Source organism: Rhineura floridana, chromosome 4 (genome assembly GCF_030035675.1).
Source record: "Rhineura floridana isolate rRhiFlo1 chromosome 4, rRhiFlo1.hap2, whole genome shotgun sequence".
NCBI lineage: Eukaryota > Metazoa > Chordata > Lepidosauria > Squamata > Rhineuridae > Rhineura > Rhineura floridana.
This window is the reverse complement of record NC_084483.1, coordinates 209887212-209908190: the sequence shown is the minus strand read 5'-3', so window position 1 is coordinate 209908190 and position 20979 is coordinate 209887212. Positions and strand designations below refer to the sequence as shown.

At 46.3% G+C, this 20979-nt stretch overlaps 1 protein-coding gene across 1 annotated transcript; it reads left to right on the top strand.

Moving 5' to 3' along the window:
- The first annotated feature begins 7026 nt into the window (after positions 1–7026).
- Positions 7027–13966, top strand: LOC133384576 (sterile alpha motif domain-containing protein 12-like). The gene is made up of 4 exons (XM_061626519.1): positions 7027–7158; positions 10702–10851; positions 12246–12513; positions 13174–13966. Exons 1-4 carry the CDS (start codon positions 7048–7050, stop codon positions 13176–13178), a joined length of 534 nt encoding a protein of 177 aa, XP_061482503.1. The 5' UTR covers positions 7027–7047; the 3' UTR covers positions 13179–13966.
- Positions 13967–20979: the final 7013 nt, after the last annotated feature.

Sequence of the window (20979 nt, the reverse complement as noted above, 5' to 3'; positions counted from 1 at the left end):
CACGCTAGAGTGTATGTGTTCAGTGGAAGGTGCATTGCTGACTGCTACATTTGGCAAACGTGTGAGCCCACCCTTCAAATGCTTGGCTCCAGGAACCCAAAAGGACATTCAGTCTGACCCCTCTGCTCAAAGGCAGGGCTGGCCTCTCACCATGCCCCCCATCTCCTTCCAGATCAGCAGAATGCAACTTGCCAAACGAGTCATGCAGGGCAGAGAAACGTATTTGAGCTCCAGGTGGCCCAAGCATGTGACCTGACCCATACTCTTACAAGGTGTGGGGGGAGGCAATGCCCCTCACCCCACTGCCCTTTTCCCATTTGAATACGGGTGGAGGTTCCTTCCCCACTGCAAAAATGCATTTGCTCAGAACCTAACCAATTATTGTGACTGTAATTCGTTTCAAACTGTTTTTAATACTGCATTGTTTAATTGCTGCAAGCCTGTCCTCCTGGGACCTTATGGTGAAGGGCAGGTAAGAAATCAAAGCAATAATGATAAATAATAAGCAAAATTCTTCCACTGAATGATAAAAATATAAGAACGTAAGAGGAGCTGGATCAAGCCAACAGGGACCCACCCAGTCCTACCTAATTGTGGCAGTCACCAAGGCTACAGAATTTATTTATTATGATTTATTTATTTATTAAACTTTTATACCACCCGACTAGCCGAAGCTGTCTGGGCGGTGAACAACAAAAGCCATCTGTCTGTCTGTCTGCCTCTCAAAAGCTAAAGCCTTGAGCGGAGGGCGTGGGAGGCACGGGGAGACTAGGGGAGAGACTTACCGTGGGGGCTGAAGCTCCTTCCCAAACGGCCCCCAGTATCTGAGGCAGGCAACTTACGGACACTAAAACCAGGCAAGGGAGCATTGTGTCCTTGTGGCCAGGAATCCGTCGGTCCCAGCAGAGCATCCTTTGCCGAATGTGCCCAGGTTGGGACAGGGGCTGGGCCTGCCCCAGAAATGCAAATACTTGTGGGGGGTATCCAAGGTCCAGGCAGGATGCATCCTACAAGCGTGTGTGCTCAAGGTGGGGCGCTAAGCGGGCAGGGCCCAGAGGACAGCCGTGAGTGATCTGGGATGGAGGTGGGGGGGGAGGAGCATTTCCCCTGGGGTCAGTCTGGGCCTGGCAGAAGAGAAGTTATTGTGGGCCTTGGAGGGACATCATTGACTGGCTGGCTCATGGCTGGAGGGGATGTTTGCGCACTCATTCCAGGACTAGCCCAACTGCACTGTCTGGGACCCAAACGGGCTGCACACCCAGGATCTTTTACAATATCTCTCAAGAACATATGCACCCACATTTGGTCCAGTTAGGCCAGTATAATCTTCTCTGATGGGCAGCAACTCTCCAAGGTTTTCCTCAGGACCCCTACCTGAAATCCTTGAAACTGGAGAAGATGCCGGGAACTGAGCTCTGCCTGCAAAGCCTGTGCTGCACCCCTGAGCCGTGATGGTGCTCCCTGTCTGGGCCTGTCGGATCCGAAGGCTGCGGACCCACTACACATTTAAAGCATGTGAACTCCCAGAATCCTGGGAACTGTGGTTTACCCCTCACAGAGTTACAATTCCCAGCACCCTTCATAAAGTACAATCCCCAGGATTCTTTTGGGGACGTCATGCACTTTTAATGTCCTTAACATGTCACAGCCAGTGTGGCATAGTGGTTAAGGTGTTGGACTACAACCTGGGAGACCAGGGTTCGAATCCCCACACAGCCATGAAGCTCAATGGGTGACCTTGGGCCACTCACTGCCTCTCAGCCTCAGAGGAAGGCAACGGCAAACCCCCGCTGAAGACCACTTACCATGAAAACCCTATTCGTAGGGTCGCTGTAAGTCAGGATTGGCTTGAAGGCAGTCCATTTCCATTTCAACATGTCTGACATGTATGCAGCCTCAACCATAGAGTTCAGGGAGAGAAAATCTAGTCCAAGGGCCGCACCCCCTTCTGGGCCTCCTTCCGGGGGCCACATGCCAGTGATCGGCAGGGCCAGAGGCAAAAGTGGGTGGGACAACCAGCATAAATTGTACCTTTGTGGAGTAGTCAAAGTTTCTCCACAGTCTCACTCCCCTCCCCCCTCCCCCTAGGCAAGCAAGAGACAGAGTATCACATGCACACAAGGAGGGGGTGAGTTGGGGAGGGTTCTGAGAGCCAGACAGTGAGGCTTGGGGGGCCACATGTGGCCCCTGGCCCAGAGATTCTCTGACCATACCATAGTTGGTCCCTCAGCTCCAAGGGTGGGGCAAACCTGTGGCCCTCCAGATGGTGCTTGGGCTTCAACCCCTCCCCCCATAATCCCTACGGATATCCCTCATCCCTGAATGAGCCTAATATCACCTACACTGGCTGGCAGCGGCTCTTTGTGGCTTGAAACTCAGTCCAACAACCCGAAATCCTTATTGCTTTCAAAACTTGAGGTAGATAACATGCTAGTCATAATGCGCTCTATGAACAAGCTTTTTAAATTTTGGTTTGGGTTGTTTTTTTAAGCATCATGCTGTGCATGTGACGAGGCATTCATCACGACTGTCTCAACCCAGCAACATCGCTAAAAGAGTCCGAGGATCGACACCAGCCCTTGAAAGAATCTGGAGCATGGCCTCCCCCTCACACACCTGAGGCCTGCCATTGTGATCCTGGTGGTCTGCAGATGTTTTGGACTACTTTGGATGTGCTGGCTGGGACTGATCGGAGTTGTAGTCCAAAACATTTGGAGGGCACTGGGTTAGGGAAGGCTGCCTTGGTAGAGCGTCTCCTGAGCCAGACTGAGTCATCACCAACCCATGCAGTTCTGTGTCTGAAAAACATTGCCTATGTTTTAGTCTCCATTCCAGAGTGCAGGACACGGAATAATGGGCTCAAGTTACAGGAAGCCAGATTCTGACTGAACATCAGGAAAAACTTCCTGTTAGAGCCATAGGACAATGGAACCAGTGACCTAGAGAGGTAGTGGGCTCTCCGACACTGGAGGCCTTCAAGAGGCAGCTGGACAGCCATCTGTCGGGAATGCTTTGATTTGGATTCCTGCATTGAGCAGGGGGGTGGACTTGATGGCCTTGTAGGCCCCTTCCAAGTCTACTATTCTATGATTCTATGACTTCCAGGATGAATTTGAAAACTTTCCTTTTTACTCTAGCATTTGATGGATGAAGGTAACTGTTCCTAGCAACCCAAAGATCACTGATTAAATAATGCTTGTCAACTGTGTTTTAGGATGTTTTAAACTGTTTTTAGAATGGTTTTCTTTTTGGCACATCCCACAGGGATGTTATCTTGTGCTGAGCCCATGGATATGAATGGGAGTTGTGCAAGAACGCTGTCATTGATTCCCAGGCACACATGTACTTATCGGTTTTTTGTGTATTAGAGAGTTTGTCTGCTCCATGGGGGGAGAAATGGCCTCTCCACAGAGAGTGAAATGTGGTGCTGCAACTGCTCACAGGGGCAGACTATCACCACCATGTACCATGCGAAAAAATGGACTTTCATAGACTGCTGCTAAAATAGAGTTACCAGATCTCCGGTATTTGGCTAGAGTCTCCGGTTTTTGGGGGGGCCCTCCAGCTCTCCAGCTAGCACCCCTTAATCTCCAGACTCTCAGCTTCAATTTAAAAAAATTAAGTTTCTAGGTGGTCTGGTTCCCAAGATATACACCAAAGCGTCAGCCCCCCGTGACTGTTTAATCTATTTAACTGATACGACGATATGAAGTTGGTTCCTAATTCCCAGTTCCCTAGTTCCCAGTTCCTTATTTGCTTGAAAGTTCAAAACACTAAAAAAGAAGAAGAGTTGACAACTACAGCAACTTCAAGCCAAAGTTAACATGTCTCTGAACCCCAAAATATATGTTGGGGTACCCTGTATGATATATCACTGTGACCGGGGGACTCTCCCCATCAAGAATAACAATACACTTATGCAATCAAAATCATCAGGCTTCTGATATTATCATAAATACATGATGATGTCATAAAATCATAAAAAGTAAGTAACTGGGGGTGCCAACCCCAAACTCTGCTCTGGGACAGGACAAATCATATACCCCAGGAAAGAGGAGGGTGTCCTCTACAAGATGCCACTGTGCCCCGCCTGGCCCAGAGATTCTGCTGGGCACAGGGGAAGGATGAGGGCATCTATGCAGACAGAAAGGGTAGAGAATCTTCTTACTTATCTTCTCAGACCTATCTGAAGTGAAGGGTCAAATCTGTAAAGAATTTTGGAGCAGCCATGTTAAAAGATAGGGGCAGGGCACTGCAGGCAGGGGGTTGCCAACCCTGCTTGGATATGGATGTCTTTGCAGAGGATCCCTAGTCAAGCTTTACCAACAGCACAATCCAAACTATATCTACTTGTTTTGTTAAAACAAAAAGGGATTGCGAAGAGCTCCAAAAAGACCTCTCCAAACTGAGTGAATGGGCGGAAAAATGGCAAATGCAATTCAATATAAACAAGTGTAAAATTATGCATATTGGAGCAAAAAATCTTCATTTCACATATACGCTCATGGGGTCTGAACTGGCGGTGACCAACCGGGAGAGAGACCTCGGGGTTGTAGTGGACAGCACGATGAAAATGTCGACCCAGTGTGCGGCAGCTGTGAAAAAGGCAAATTCCATGCTAGGGATAATTAGGAAAGGTATTGAAAATAAAACAGCCGATATCATAATGCCATTGTATAAATCTATGGTGCGACCGCGTTTGGAATACTGTGTACAGTTCTGGTCGCCTCATCTCAAAAAGGATATTATAGAGTTGGAAAAGGTTCAGAAGAGGGCAACCAGAATGATCAAGGGGATGGAGCGACTCCCTTACGAGGAAAGGTTGCAGCATTTGGGGCTTTTTAGTTTAGAGAAAAGGTGGGTCAGAGGAGACATGATAGAAGTGTATAAAATTATGCATGGCATTGAGAAAGTGGATAAAGTTCTTCTCCCTCTCTCATAATACTAGAACTCGTGGACATTCAAAGAAGCTGAATGTTGGAAGATTCAGGACAGACAAAAGGAAGTACTTCTTTACTCAGCGCATAGTTAAACTATGGAATTTGCTCCCACAAGATGCAGTAATGGCCATCAGCTTGGATGGCTTTAAAAGAAGATTAGACAAATTCATGGAGGACAGGGCTATCAATGGCTACTAGCCGTGATGGCTGTGCTGTGCCACCCTAGTCAGAGGCAGCATGCTTCTGAAAACCAGTTGCCGGAAGCCTCAGGAGGGGAGAGTGTTCTTGCACTCGGGTCCTGCTTGCGGGCTTCCCCCAGGCACCTGGTTCGCCGCTGTGAGAACAGGATGCTGGACTAGATGGGCCACTGGCCTGATCCAGCAGGCTCTTCTTATGTAGAAGTCAGTCCTGTTGAGTTCTGTGGGGGCATAGTCCCTTAGTACGTGTGTTTAGAATTGCAGCCTTCAGGGGCATCCATCTTTACTCCAGAATACATCTCCACAACACTAGGCTCCTTTCTTCCAACAGTGACCTTCTGGTGACTGGCCTGGCCTGAAGGCACTTAAACCCTTCTTGCCAAAAGCAAGTAGGCTAGATGTTCCCTACCCAGGCTCCATTTTTTAGCTAAGATGTCTAGCTTAATTTCCAGTCAGATATTTTTTTTAATTGTACGCTCCAAGCAACTGTGATTGATGCTTAATGTATCGTGCTTAATGACATCACTCAGGCCCACCCCGTGACATCATTTGGGCCCGCCCCTAAAACCTCAGGTTTTGGGATGCTTCTGACCTGGCAACCCTATGCTAAAATAATTTACTGCTCTGGCTGCAGTTCAGCTAAGTTCAAGGTTCTGGTTTTGATGTACAAAGCCCTATGCAGCTTGGGTCCAGAATACCTGAAAGATTGTCTCACTCCTTATATGCCCAGCAGATCACTATGCTCTGCAGGTGAGGGCCTCCTGCAGATACCAACTTATCAGGAGGTTCGTTCTGCACAACATAGGAAACGGACCTTTAGTGTGGCGGCACCTACCCTGTGGAATTCCCTCCCCTTAAATATTAGGCAGGCGCCATCTCTGCTATCTTTTCGACACCTACGGAAGACCTTCCTCTCTCAACAAGCCTTTTAAGTAGAGACCTTATCCTAGTCTGCCTCTGTATTCTGTATTAGAACTATTTTAACTGTTATATGTGGAATTTTAATTATTATTATTATTAATTAGTTTTAGTTGTTTTATATATGAAACTGTTTTTGTTTTTATACTTGTTTTATGGTCAAGATTGCTTTGTTTGTTTTATAATTGTATATCTTATTGCTGTAACTCACCCTGGGACCTTGTGGTGATGGGTGGGTAAGAAATCTCAATTAATTAGTTAATTTGCAAGCCCAGAGTGCTATTTAAATCTTCACCTTTGCTTAGCCCTGGATACTCTTTTAAATGGTACCACACACAGCTTTGGGATATGCAGTGTAATAACAAGAGAGCTCATCTGAGGAAGTGCAAAGTGCCTTCTATTCCTTGTGGATTAATCACAATCTGTTCCTATGCCTGGTTGAGGAGGTGCTTCAGGGCAAAGCCTCGTCTCCTCATAGCAATTAGCCAATCCATAGGTGTAGAGCATCTGGGGCGTGCCGTGGGAGGCGGGGCCTATTGAGTGATACATTGCCCTGTCATTAAAGTTAATGTGAGTGTGCTTGCATGGGTGTGTACGTGCAAGACCGTGTATGAGTGAAACTGGGATGTTTGTCTGCAAGAGGCTCCTCAGATTAGACAAAATTTCACCTGCTGGGGGAGTAGGAGGAGGGAATTTTCTGCGGCGCATCCGATAACACTTGCATTATTGTGAACATGAACGTGCATGTCAGTTGGATGGCTGGAAGCCAAGACCTAGATGTCCTGTCCTGCCTGGGCCTGAACTCAAGGGAGGAGCAAGGTGGCGCATAGGAAGGGAGGCAAAGCAGCTGAGATCATTTCCAAGGTATGTTTGGAGCTTGGCACAAGGACAGCGAAGGTCTATTGGGGGTGCGGGGGGTGACTGAAGCCCCAGGGTCCGTCGCTGGGGACAGATCAGACAGCTTTGGGGGGGGGGGTGCACAGTAAATTCATATGCAACCTGTTAGGATAGGCTGCCCAGTTTGGGCCCTCTACAACCGCAAACACAAGAACATTTGCCACATCGACTTTTGTCGTCAAAACATCTCTGAACCGAGCTGGACGGTGAGTGTCTCCTCTGGAAAGTCTCAGTTATTATCATCATTATAACTATTATTTTAATTTAATACTCGCCCTTTGCCCTGAGGTCCCAGGGAGGCTTTACAACAGTTTAAAGTACATCATTTAAAAGCAACTTCAGATCACAATATGCTTAAGACTTAAGTCATTTGAGGATGCTTCATTTGCTCTGTCGTCTGTCCTCTTCCAGCAGTTCAAAGAGCTACCAGGCTTCTGTGGACTGCTTGACATGTATGCGCTGCCCAGCGCACCCTGCCCATGGAGTCTGCTCTTTCTGTGTGCGTTTGTGTGCATGTGCAGCTGTTGCAATTGACCTGCTTGTATTGAGAGCCATCTGATGCCAGTCAGTCTCCTCAATCCTCCATTAGCAGCTGGTTACAGATAGGGGTGGACAAATACGGCACTTTTGGTTTCTCCCCTTTTCTAATTTTTTCAAACTTTAAGTTCAACTCTCCGCAGTTCCAGATCAGTTTGTAATTAAACAAGAAATACTACACATATTTTTAAAATGTAATTCCCCAAACATACACATTTTTTGCAAAGCAATTTTCTGTCATATAATGCATTTTTGTACGTCATTTTCATTGAACTATTCCTGCATTTATATGCACACTTTAGTATATGCATTTTAATACATTACTGTACTTCACTGGAGAACTGCATCACAAAATTTGGAGAAATGTGAATTTCAAGGATGGTTGTATTTTATGGTAGACACACTCCCTGTTCTGCTGGTTCCCGTGCATCTCCACCTCTCTCTTCTGAAAAAGGAAGCACACAACGGTAGTCAACCCCTGCCCATTTTGACTGTGAAACCTGGTGGGAGCTGCTTGAGTGTGGTTTTTAAAAGATTCAGCCTCAAACATTTTGCAGCTGATCTATAGATCAACCCATTGCCCCTCCAGGTGTGGCCGATGGAAATGCTTTGCTCACAGCCTTAGTTTGCACAATGTTTCAAAAACTGTGAACCAGGTAAGGTCACCTTTACATTTAATTTAATTCCTCCCCCATCCTTAGTCACAGGTGGGGAGGCCATGCCTGTAGGAATCTGAAGTCATCAGCCTGGGTACCAGGTGCTGCTGGTGTATACCTAAATTCATAGTTTTTAAAATTTACTTTGTACTGAATCAGGACAACATTGGTACATTGACTGACCTCTTAGATTCTGGAAGTGTGGCAGACCCACTAAGAGGTATGGAAGCATTCCCTGCTGTGGCATTTGTTCAGGAAAGGGGGGGCATGTGTGGGAGGGACAGACTGAAAGAAACAGGACCATCCTGTGGCAAGCAGCGGGAAGGATGAGGGGCATAGGGCTTACCCAGGGCAGGTTTCCTTTGGAAGGTGGTCACTGCAGTCTAATGGCCTTTTGTAATGTTTGAGATTATTTACAGATGCACAGGCTGAGCACAGACAGAGGCACTGATTAACACTTCAACAGACAGCCAAATCCACCCCCCACGTCAGATATCTATAGAGAAGCACCCCCCTCCCCAATACTTTTTCCAAAGACAGCACTCTCCCTGCCTGGCCCAAAACTTCCATCTGTATGTTTTTGCACTTGGAGCAAAGTTGCTCCCCACCAAGGCTGGAGAATAAGGAAGTGCTATCTTCTCTAGGCTTCCTGGGTTTTTTTACTTGTGGTTTCCCTAGCAGAGGATGTGCCTGGCAACTTGACCACTGCCAGTTAAGGAGCACCAGCACTCATTCTGGACCCATTAACCCTCCCCCATCCAACTCTCCCCCAATCTCACAATACTACTATCCATATAGGAGCTGTAAGCACACCATAGTCTTCGGAGTGGGGCTTCCCTTGATTAGTAGTGGGGCTCATGGGGTTGTAGCCAATGGTGCCACTCCACCCCCACAACCAAACATCCCCCTCCTCTCCCCTGCAGCCCCCCACAGATCCTCACATCTACTCAGGAGGGTTGGGAGATTCTCTGGCACAGATTTTAGGGACAGGCAAGGAGAAGAGAGGAAGGAGAAGTCCCAAGGCATGAGTGGCAGCGCTGAATGCAATATTTTTTGTAAACTGCTTAGAGGCTTAGAATCATAGAATAGTAGAGTTGGAAGGGGCCTACAAGGCTATCGAGTCCAACCCCTTGCGCAATGCAGGAATCCAAATCAAAGCATTCCCGACAGATGGCTTTATTTACAATTAGGTGGTATCACATTTTTATTAAATAAAGAAATGATGATTCAATCACAGTTTTCATTCTGTCTGCCGCAGCCTTTTCCAGGCATCTGAAGCACGTTTAGTTAATGTCTTTGGTTTTTGGTTTGTTTTTTTATCATTGATGTATCTTAAATGTTATATTAGATGCTTTAAAGCTTTTAAGTCACTTTGAGACAATACTTTTTGTAGTAGAAGTAGTAAATAATAATAGCAGCCACTGCTATTGCTGCTCAGGCCAGTATCTTTTCTGTTTGACCATTTGCAGTCAGTTCCTAAGGACATTCTATACACAAATATATAGCAACCAGCCACGCTTGGCATAATGTATTCCAATGGCCATTTGGAAATCAAACACATTCCAATGGATGTTCTGGTCACAACTACACAAGACATTTAATGCATGTTTAAAGCACATGGCTTCCTCCAAAGAATCCTGGGAACTGTAGTTTGTTAAGGGTGCTGGAAACTAGCTCCGTGAAGAGTAAGCTGCAATTCCCAGGATTCTTGGGGTGGGAGCAATGTGTTGTAAATGCGCCATTCATTTTAGTATGTTCCATCATGGGTTCGCATAAAAACAGTGTCAGCATTTGATAGTTCGAGGTGTATAAGAAATTGCAGAAAATAAGATGCAGCTGGATGATACCTAGAAGCTTGAAAAGGGAGTGGAGGTTGGAGGGGAGAAAAATGTGTAGGTGGGAAGCAGGAGTGTGAAGTGGGCCAGTACCTAGACCCCATGGCAGCAAGGATTTGCTTGCTCCAATGTCAGCTGATGGCTCCATGTCAGTGGAATCCACTCCAGGGTTTAGTCTGAACCTTGGACAGTTCCTTGAAAGTTCAGACTAAAACTCGGAGTGGATTGCACTGCCCCACTGACATGGAGCCTCCAGTGGCCACTGGCTTGCTCTTCAGAGCTGTACATTAAAGAGGAAATCACGTCACATCAAATAGGCATGCTTGGTCTCATCTGAGAAGTGCCCAAAAGTACTTGGCTGCCCTCCTCAAGGCTACGGCAATGCCTCACCGACACAGAAGCAATTCAAATGAATCATTTAGTGCTTATCAGAGTGGCTAATATTTTACTAGGCGCTGGGCGTGAAGCAGGTGCCAGCCAGCAGGTTGAGAGTCTAATAAAGCATGAAGCACTTTGCTGGCTTATTGAGGCTGCTTTACAGGAGAATGTTCAGCAGCTGAGGCTTTTGAGGGGATCTCCCCCTTTTAAGCTGTCTCTGTTGCAGCCCTGTGTGTTCACTCAAAAAGGGTGTGCTCTGCCACATTAAAAGAAAGCACCAGACTCCATTGGAGGACAGCCAGGACTCCGGCTTCTCCACTTAAATGCCTGGAACTCTTTCTAGTTTGCCTGCAGCAAGTCCCACGCCTGCCCCACAGCACCTGACGCCTGTTTCCTTCACCCCACGGTCCTCATGGACAGCCATCTTGAGAACGGCTTGGGAGCCCTGAATGGCGTGGAAGATCAGCTGCGAATCCCGGCAGGCTCTGAGACTGTGAGTGGCTCTCTTTTGTTGGGGGGGAGAATATTTAACAATCCCGCTGTTCTATTCTCCCTAACCCATAGTCTGTCACTGCAGAAAACATTTCACACGTTTGAACTTTGTCAAATCATGAGCCAACAAGTACAAATGTCTGAGTGGTGGTATTTTAAAGCTAAAAACCTTACAGCTTTAAAATACTAGATTGTGCCCCACTCCATTCTAAATCCAAGCCACAAAAGCCTTCAGGTCACATCCGCACCACACATTTAAAGTACATGTAATGCACATGGCTTCCTCCAAAGAATATTGGGAACAGTCCTTTGCCCAGCACAGAGCTACAGCTTTCAGCGCCCTTAAGAAAACTACAGTTCTCAGGATTCTGTGGTGGAAGCCATGTGCTTTAAATGAACCCTGTGGGTGTGACCTAAGGATATCACTGGCAAGGACTCTTCTCCTACCCAGTGATGTGGACAACACAAACTGGCCCATGCAGGATGCTGGCTGGAAGATGGGAAAAGATCAAGTCAGATCATTGGTCCATCTAGCCTAGCAGTGTCTACCCTGACCAGCAGGGTCTCGGACAAAAAGAGGTCTTTCCCATCACCTGCCACCAGAAATCATTTTAACTACAGAGATCCTGGGACCCTCAATGTAAAAAGCAGGTGTTCTTCCACTAACCTGTGGACCCTCCCCAAACCTTTCCATTAGGTGGCGATGACTAGTCAGTTATGTAACTTTCCCCCTACAAATAACTATGGAAGTATTAATGCCATTTATGCCAAGCAAATACTTCAGTGACCCATGCATTCAGCGTATTATTGATTAGCTACCTTTAGTGTTTTGCCAAATGAGGCCCCAGAATAAAATGTTGCTGATATGGGAGGTGGAGGAGGCCATCAGGATCGATGCCTGTGAAGTTCTCCTTTCTCAGGTGGGGAGGCTGCCCAGAGTGTGGAAGTCTCCCTGCCTGCTCAAGGAGGAAGGGCGGGCCAGTGTCCCCTCCATACACCTTCCTCCATCTGTTCCCACAACTGCTCAGATGTGTGGTCACTAGCACTCACCCCTGAAGTTGTGAGATAGAGGGAGTTATACCTTCTGTCTGGTTTTACCATCTGGTTCTTTATGGCCAGCTGCTTTTGCAACTTTACTGCTTACTCCTTGTGTTTGTTTTTAAGCATATGCTGTCCAGGGAAGCTTGAGCTGAAGTGGGGCATATAGCATTGCCAGATCAATCCAACCACCTCCCCATTTCTGGAACATTATGCACATATCTGGATTGTGGGCATGGAACACATGGGGATACTTGAGCGTGCAGCAGGGGATCTGGACTGCACCATTTTACTATGTTATGACCAAACAGATTTCATGAGGTGGAAATAACCATAAAATAAATTGGTGCCTTGCAGGGCTCAGAAGAGGGTGAGGCGAAGCGGCCTGTGGCCCTGTGGACTGTAGCGGAGGTGTGCTCATGGCTGAGCAGTGGGGCATGGGGGAGGCCCCTGCTGCAGGCAGCAAACAGCCACGCCATCTCCGGGAAGGTGCTGCTGCGGCTGACGGATGAGACGCTGGAGCGCATGGGTGTAGCGCCCTGGAGCCTGCGCCAGGAGCTTCTGCACCAGGTTCTCCGTCTCCGCATTCAGCAGGAAATGGAAGACTTGCTGGACATTACGGATGGTGAGGACTAGCACCTGCTGGGGTTACACCTGCGTGCTTAACGGGAATGGTGCCCACTGCCTTGTTCACTGCAAGCCCTTGTGAGACTGGGATGGAGGCAGGACATGGGGGGAGGAAGAGGAAATCAGAATCCCAAGAAGATGATGGGCAGCCAAACAAAGTTTGGGCAGAAGCTGAGAGAGAGCTTTGGCCAGGCTAAAAAGGCAGGGATTAACCAAGTCAGAGGTGATGGCAGGCAAGGTCAGTACCAAGCAGCTATTCCTGCTGGGCTGGTTCTGTTTTTGAGTGGCTTGTAAATGTATTAAAGTTTGGATCCATTCTGAGGATTTTAGCAATACAAGTCTGCTCAATAAATCCATCTGTAAGGTCTGGGAAGAAATGGTGATGGCTGGGTTAAAGGAATGCCACGGCAGCTGAAAGGGGTGAAAAGCGGGCCAAGGAGTGGTAGGAGGGGCTGCAGCTGTGGCAGCTCCAGGTGTGACCCCTGCCAGGACGCAAATCTACAGGAAACCAGGAAGAGAGGTGACTCGGAGAGTAGCTCAGTGGCAGTACTGGCTTTGCATGCAGAAAATCCCAGGTTCGAGACTGAGATTTCAATAAGCAGTGTAGAAATGTTTCTAAAGAAAGCAAAATAACCCCTTCCTCCTTCCTCCCACACAGAGTGACCCAGGGAAGTCTGCAGCTGAATGGGAACAAGGGGACAGGAGCAGCCTGCCTGGGACACGCTCCAGCGCCAGCCCTGACTTACAGCTGAGCCTCCAGCAAGACTGCAGAGCGCCAAGGACTGAAGGGAGGAAGAGGCAACTTGGAGAGTGTCCTTGCACTCGGGTCCTGCTTGCGGGCTTCCCATTGGGGGCACCTGGTTGGCCACTGTGAGAACAGGATGCTGGGCTAGATGGGCCACTGGCCTGATCCAGCTTCAGGCTCTTCTTATGTCCTTATGAGGTTGGCGCTCACAATTGCAGTGATGGGCAACAGCCACGTTTCAGAGCAAAATGGGGATTTACCTGGGAAAGAAGACTGTCCCTCACTCTGCTATGAAAAGAGGTCTCTGATAACTCCTACCCAAAAAGGACAGGTGAGTCATGAGGGCTGCACCTCAGTGGAAGAGAATCTGCTTTGGTTGTAAAAGGTCCCAGGCTCAACCCCCGGCTTTTCCAGGGCTCGCAGAGTTCTCTGCATGAAATCCTACAGAGCAGCTGCCAGTCAGTGCAGAAGGCAGCTGCCTGTGATCCCAGATGTGGGGCCCATCAGCAGCCCATTCGTTCTGTACCGTTACCTGGTTGAATGTTGTTAAGACTCTTGGGAGAGTGTTCAGGACCCCCAATTCTTTTGAAAGCAACCTGTCACTGAGGAAGGACTTCTGAATTATTAAATCCATAATAAAATAACACCCAAGTACCTTTCTTGTGCATTTCTTATCAGTCTTCCATTTCATTTGCCTCTCTTAATAAAGCACTTCTTAATCTTTGTCCTTCTAAAGGCTATTGACTGGCACATCCTTGTGTACTTTTACTTCATATTAATTCATGAATGCTCATTGGGATTAAAGCCCTTTAGGAAGTGTCCAGGGACTATTTCAAAAGCTGAAATGTTGCAGTGAAGTTCCCAGTTGTTTAGCCATGAGGTGAAAAAGGAAATGGTCTGCCTTCAAGTCGATCCCGACTTATGGTGTCCCTATGAATAGGGATTTCATGGTAAGCGGTATTCAGAGGCGGTTTCCCATTGCCTCCCTCTGAGGCTGGTCCTCCCCAGCTGGCTAGGGCCTGCTCAGCTTGCCACAGCTGCACAAGCCAGCGCCTTCCTTGTCCGCAACTGCCAGCTGGGGGGCAACTGGGCTCCTTGGGACTCTGCAGCTTGCCCACGGCTGCACAGGTGGCAGGGCATGGAACCCCTGAGCCACTCACAGTGGGGTGATCTTTAGCTGGCCCTTGACACCCAGGAGACACGAGCGGGGATTGGAACTCACTGACTCTGGACTCCCAGCCAGGCTCTCCTCCCCACTGTGCTATACCAGCTTCAGCCACGAGGTAGTGAATAGCAAAAAGGGACCAGCAACATAGACGCATATTTGGAACCAGCACAACATTTAGGCATTTACACTTCTCTGCACCCCAGTCCCAGAAAGGCACCCCCAAAAAACTCCCTCTTTGGTTTCCAATGTCATGTTAAAACTGGTCTCCTTGGAGCAGGCCTCTCAACTGCTTTTGACCCTCTGAAGCACTTAGGCAGTGGCTGGTTTCAAATCCCTAAATGTCTACAAAGGCCAGTTGGAGCATTCTGGAATACAACCAGATCCACAAGCTCTTTAAAGAACAAACAAACCCATGCACATTGTACAGGATTATTCATTGTTTAATGAATGAGCACAGGAGTGGGAAATTTCTTTCTGAATTTGGAAAACTAAATCCAGAGACACCAAAGGATACTTTATCCCTATTCCTCAGTGCTTGGATGAATGCCAGCAAGTTCTCATGTCATGAGGATTGTGTGGCTTGGCTGGTGCAGAGAGCCAGAGTCCCAAACTGCATGGCACTTTTAGAGGCAAAGAAGACTTTTTCATTATGCTCAGAATTTCACCACTTCTGTAAGAAGCAGCCAATTAAATGCAGTGAGTGGGGATCCATAAGTTTCTGAGCAGCTCTCAACCACTGTTTTCATGCTTTTACTGTATTTTATTGTATTAATGTATTTTTATACAATTTATCTGTAAACCATGCTGAAAACTGAAGGGGGCGGAGAAAGAAGAGATATTCCTTATCAAAAGAAACCAGGCTTCAAAAAAGTTGAAATAAATTACATTCAAAGCTGTCACTGGGCTACAGTGAACACCTACTAAAGAGACTGAAAACTCCTGCAGGCATGCACCACCCTCCCCGCCCCTTGAACTCAAGACCAGCACACAGTGAAATGAAATGGACTGCCTTCGATCCCGACTTACGGCAACCCTACGAATAGGGATTTCATGGCTAGCGGTATTCAGAGGGGGTTTCCCATTGCCTTCCTCTGAGGCTGAGAGGCAGTGACTGGCCCAAGGTCACCCAGTGAGCTTCATGGCTGTGTGGGGATTCGAACCCTGGTCTCCCAGGTCGTATTAAACCTTCTCCTGCTGTTGTCCTCCAGCAACTAGTATTCATTGGCTTACTATTTGTTCAGTGAAGTTCAGGCAAAGTGGTGACACAAGCTCCTCTGTGTGCGTAAATATTCTTTTTCTGTTGGGAACAGTGGAAGCGATTTTGTAATTGTAAGAGTTTCTTTAGCTGAGCTCACTTTATGGTACTAATTTGAAGGGTCAGATCTCTTTGAGAGACTGTAATTACAAAGAGCTTTGTTTGATCTTGCATCAGAAGCCAAGCTGACCACTTAACAAAGTGAGAGAACTGTAGCCGGAGCTGGTCAGTTTTAGATTTAGTTATCTTGATGTAGTACACAGAGCTGGCTTTGTTTGCTTTAATTTCCACTTTCTTCTCTAATCGTTTCTTTCCTAAGAAGTTGCCTTATTCCAAGTCCATCTAGCTCAGTATTGTCAACACTGACTGGCAGCAGCCTGCCAGGACATCAAACAGGGTCTTTCCTTCCCAGCCATGCCTAGAGAAGCTGGGGACTGAGCCAGGACCTTTTGCAGGCACAGCAGATGCTCTGCCCCCCTGAGCCTCCAAACTGTGGGGTGATGAGTTTCCCACTGGGTATAAAAGGAGGCTGGGGGGACCATCTCCTTTCAGAAAAGCTGTTCAATGGAGAGCAACCACATTCATTAGAGAAACGGACACATTTAGACGAAGAGGGATGCTGAGGCAAGCCGGCCGGCGGGACAGCAGGGCCTCCAAGTTCTGAAGACACCTCTAGAAGACTCAGGAGGGACCATTGCCCGGGGTCCAGGGAGCAGGGTTGCCAAGGCAACAGGTACCCGCCCTCCTTTGTGACATCTCTCGCTGCGCGGCTTAAAAGCCACCAACTAGGGATGTCCCTTGTGGGTCAGTCAGGAAGAGCGGGAGGAGGTAGAGGAGAGAGAGAGGAGAGGAGGTTTTGGTTTATTTATCTTTTGGTTTATTTTTGTTTGTTGTTGTTGTTTTGTGCCTTCAAGTCGATTACGACTTATGGCGACCCTATGAATCAGTGACCTTCAAAAGCATCTGTCATGAACCACCCTGTTCAGATCTTGGAAGTTCAGGTCTGTGGCTTCCTTTGTGGAATCAACCCATCTCTTGTTTGGCCTTCCTCTTTTTCTGCTCCCTGCTGTTTTTCCCAGCATTATTGTCTTTTCTAATGAATCATGTCTTCTCATGATGTGTCCAAAGTAGGATAACCTCAGTTTCATCATTTTAGCTTCTATTTATCTTCTGTTGTCATTACTTTAGTCTTCTTGATGTTCAGCTGTAGTCCTGCTTTTGTGCTGTCCTCTTGAACTTTCATCAGCTTTCGTTTCAAATCATTACTGGTTTCTGCTAAGAGTATGGTATCGCCTGCATATCTTACATTATTGATGTTTCTCCCTCCAATTTTAAGAGCAGCTTTCACCTCACATTCTAAAATTTCTGGTTCTTCTTCCTACGGTTCCTCCGTGAATGAATCTGTCATCCTTGTACCTCTTTCGTATAATTCTTCATTGTATTGCTTCCATCTTCCTTTTATTTCATCTCGGTTAGTCAGTGTGTTCCACTGTTGATTATTCAACATCCCTACTTGTGGTTTAAATTTCCCTTTCATTTCTCTAATCTTATTTTTGTTTATATTTTTATTTTATCTTATAATAATAATAATAATAATAATAATAAAATTTTATTTATTAGTCGCCCATCTGTCCGAATTAACGGACACTCTGGGCGACGTACAACAATATAAAATACAATATAATACAAATGCAGTCAACAATCATCTAAAACATCTTTCAATTAATACACTATAACCTTAATCTGCCCCGACAATCCCATAGGCCTGCCTGAATAGCCAGGTCTTTAAGGCCCGGGGAAAGACCATCAGGGAGGGGGCATGACGGAGGTCAAAAGGAAGCAAGTTCCCGAGGGTGGGGGCCACAACCGAAAATGCCCTCTCTCTGGTCCGCACCAGCCGAGCTGTTTTCACCGGTGGGACCGAGAGAAGGTCTTGTGAGGCTGATCTTGTCAGGCGGCATAATTGGTGATACTGGAGGCGTTCCTTCAGATAAACTGGGCCGAAACCGTATAGGGTTTTAAAGGTCAGTACCAACACCTTGAATTGGGCCCAGTAAACAACTGGTATTTTTGTTGATTTTTATTTTCTTTATATTTTTGTTGATTTTTATTTTTATTTTGCTGCTTCTATTTTGTTTACCTTTTTGTTTATTTTTTCTTTGCCATTTGAATATATTTGTGTATATTGCTTTTGTATATAGGGGTTGGGGCCGGGTTAGGGCTGGGGGCTGGGGGAGGGGCTCAGGGTAGAATTAGGGCTCGGGTTAGTTTAGGTAGGTATTTTAGAGTAGGTTTAGGTAGGTGCTTTACAAAGAGGCCTCAACACGGTCCAAATGTAAGTAAGATTTCTTCACACTATTTCTATTTTTGTGTTGATATCCTGGGGGATCCCCTACGTGGCCTTGGTCCCTGGAGGGCACTTAGGCAAGTTGCCCCAGTTCCCTGCTGCTGAGCCCAGGGACTTCTGTGATGTTCCTGCTTGTAGGGTAAATATGGTAAGCGCTGTTTATATAGAAGACATATGGTAAGTGGAGTGAAAGAGGAGGGGGAGTACATGAGCAGTAGAATGCTGGATGATTGGCTGAGCGTTTGAATGGCTGGGAGTATAAATGGAAGAATGACAGGTGAGTCTGGGTGGTGTTTATAAGGTGTTTGGAAGTGGTGAATTGAGGAGGTGGGTGGTGTTTGGTGGTGTTGAGAGTGAGTCGGAGTTCTGAGGCAATTAGTAAGAAGTAAAGTACATAACAGAATATAGATGAAACCATAAGCTTGTCAACAAAGTAATTAAGTAATCTTGTTATTTCTAATTCTTAATAAATATATTTCTTGGTTAAACATAAGCCTGATTCCTTCAGCTGGGAAACACATACCAGGGGGGATAGCAAGTAACCAAGGCTGAACAGCTGTATCGAATGGTGGCAGCGGCGGATCGGAGGAAAGTGTATCCAGTCCCACAGAGAAACCCAGGGCTGTATGCTTCAGTGCAAGAGGCTGCGGGGGGGGGGGGGTTTGGAAATTACCTATACCCATAGACACAAGGTATCGAGATAGCCAGGCAGAGACTAGGTACAGTCTAAAGGTTATAAGAGATACAGAGTGTGGGGTAGTAAGGCCTAGCAGGGGGATTTGTTGAAATCTGTGCTAGAGCTGTAAAGGGTAAGAAGAAAACCTGACGTTCCTGTCTGCTGGTAGCCACAAGTGAGAGCTTCACAGGTGGTGCCGGGGAAGGACGTCACAACTTCCCCCCGCAACCCACCGTGGCACCTGCCTCCACACCCTCCTGAGACCAGCACGATTCTCCCTCCACAAGACACTGGAACATCCAGAGAAGGGTGCAGCTAGATTAAAATAGAAAATGTGTGTTTATTTAAAGAAAATAATAATTGGAACTAGTTGTCCTCTTGCACGGAATGCTAAAACAAACATTTTGACACCCTGGCCAAATCACCCCTCCTCAGGAGCCCCCCTCCTCCCCCTCTCCTTCCTTCTCCTTCCTCCATCTTCCATCTCTCCAACGATCCCAGCAGACACCCTCTCTGCCTCCCTGTCAATCACTCTCCATCGCACTCCATCTGCTCCCAAAGTTCTGCCTCTGGCTCTTCCCGCACACCTGGAGGCTTGCAGGTAGGGTTGCCATATTCCAGTTCCACAAATCCAGGCAGGCTAATTTGCATATTATGCAAATTATTTGCATATTAATATTTGGATTGTCCAGTTGTTTTGGTTTTGTGCCTAGGAATTACCACCAAAAACTGGGGAAAGATGTGAGAAATCTTTTTTTTAACAAACTTAACATTTTCAGCCTTAAATGCCTAGACTCTAGTTTCCAACACTATGGAATATTGATTGATTGATTGATTAAGAGGATTTATATCCTGCCCTTCTGCTGTTAAAAACAGAGCTCAGGACAGCTTACAAATATAATAAAAACAATAAAAATACACAATCAATATAAAAACATAATAAAAACACAAAATAGCAACAAACATAAAGTAAGTCAGGGCAGCAGTACGGTTAATCATATACGATATATTTCAAAGATGTGGTGGGTGGAGAAAAACAAGAAGCCAAAATGTGAGGAAAAGGAGTCTTTCACACCACATGCTCAGTTCTAAATACTGTTGCAGCAAGTTTTACAAGTTCCTCCACTATTCCACTGGTGCAGGCACTCAGACATTCAAAGTATCTGTATGTTTCTTAGGTTTTATAAAAGCAGAGCTTTGCTTAACTCAAAATTTCTTCTTCCTTTGATCAACCACATCTACACAGGTTCCATCTCCATACTCAAAATGAAACGGCCTGGAAGTGTGCAACAACCCCACACATACCTTGCTAATTAGATTACCAATGCTAGGATGTCTGTCTTATCGACTACTCTCCTGCTCCCCCCCCCCGGCATCATGAAAGACCCAGTCCTGGGCTCAGAAAGAAAATAAATATCTGGTCCTCTTCAAAGTACTGATAAGCCTCTTGTTTTAATTAAAATAATAATTATAAGTTCTTGCTCTTATCACTAATGGGAGTTAATTATCTTGCCTATGCTGCTGTTGCTTCTATGGCTGTAACAGAGTGAGGTTAAAGATAAGTGAAATGCAAATGGGGGGGGAGGCAGTAACACTTTCCTAAATGTAATACCATACCAACCACAACAAGATTCCTATGAGTAAGGCAGAAAACTTAGCATCTCACAACCAGTCAGGATTCCTAACCAAAAACCAAAAATATGATAAATGAAGAAATATTTATATAAGTACGACTATCAAATATATTTATTATTTACACAAACTGTAAAGATATTTATAGTGCAATCCTAGGTTTATTTATTCAGAAGCAAGTCCCAGTGTATTCAGTGGGGCTTACTCAAACAGGGACAGAACTGCAACCTCAAGTGATAAGCAATTTCATTCACACAACCCAAAATTCTGAATCATACCACTTTACGCTGTTTTGCAACTGTTTATACTCGTTTTTATGATTATTGGATTTTAAATGGCTTTATTTCTTGTTGTGAGCTGCCTTGGTTTCCAACCCTACCTCACAGGGTTGTTGGAAAGACTACACACACACACACACACTGCAGATGTATAAATACATACAGCCCATATAATACTTTATTGTCAAACCAGTTGGTCATTGCAGAAAAATCAGTATTAGTTTTAAAAAAATCAGTATTAGCTTCCTACAAAATAAAAACTGTAATACCTAAGTAAGCCCTGCCTACTTGCTTTAAAATAGGACTGGAGAGGGGACAGAAAGAGAACACAAACAGAATTCTTTTTTACATCCACTCCAAAGT

Bases quoted from the DNA above. Each gene is read 5' to 3' on its own strand.
- LOC133384576 (XM_061626519.1), top strand. From the start codon at position 7,048: ATGCAACCTGTTAGGATAGGCTGCCCAGTTTGGGCCCTCTACAACCGC. The intron at 7,159-10,701 runs GTGAGTGTCTCC...AACTCTTTCTAG, and splicing joins TCTCTGAACCGAGCTGGACG to TTTGCCTGCAGCAAGTCCCA. The intron at 10,852-12,245 runs GTGAGTGGCTCT...GGTGCCTTGCAG, and splicing joins TCCCGGCAGGCTCTGAGACT to GGCTCAGAAGAGGGTGAGGC.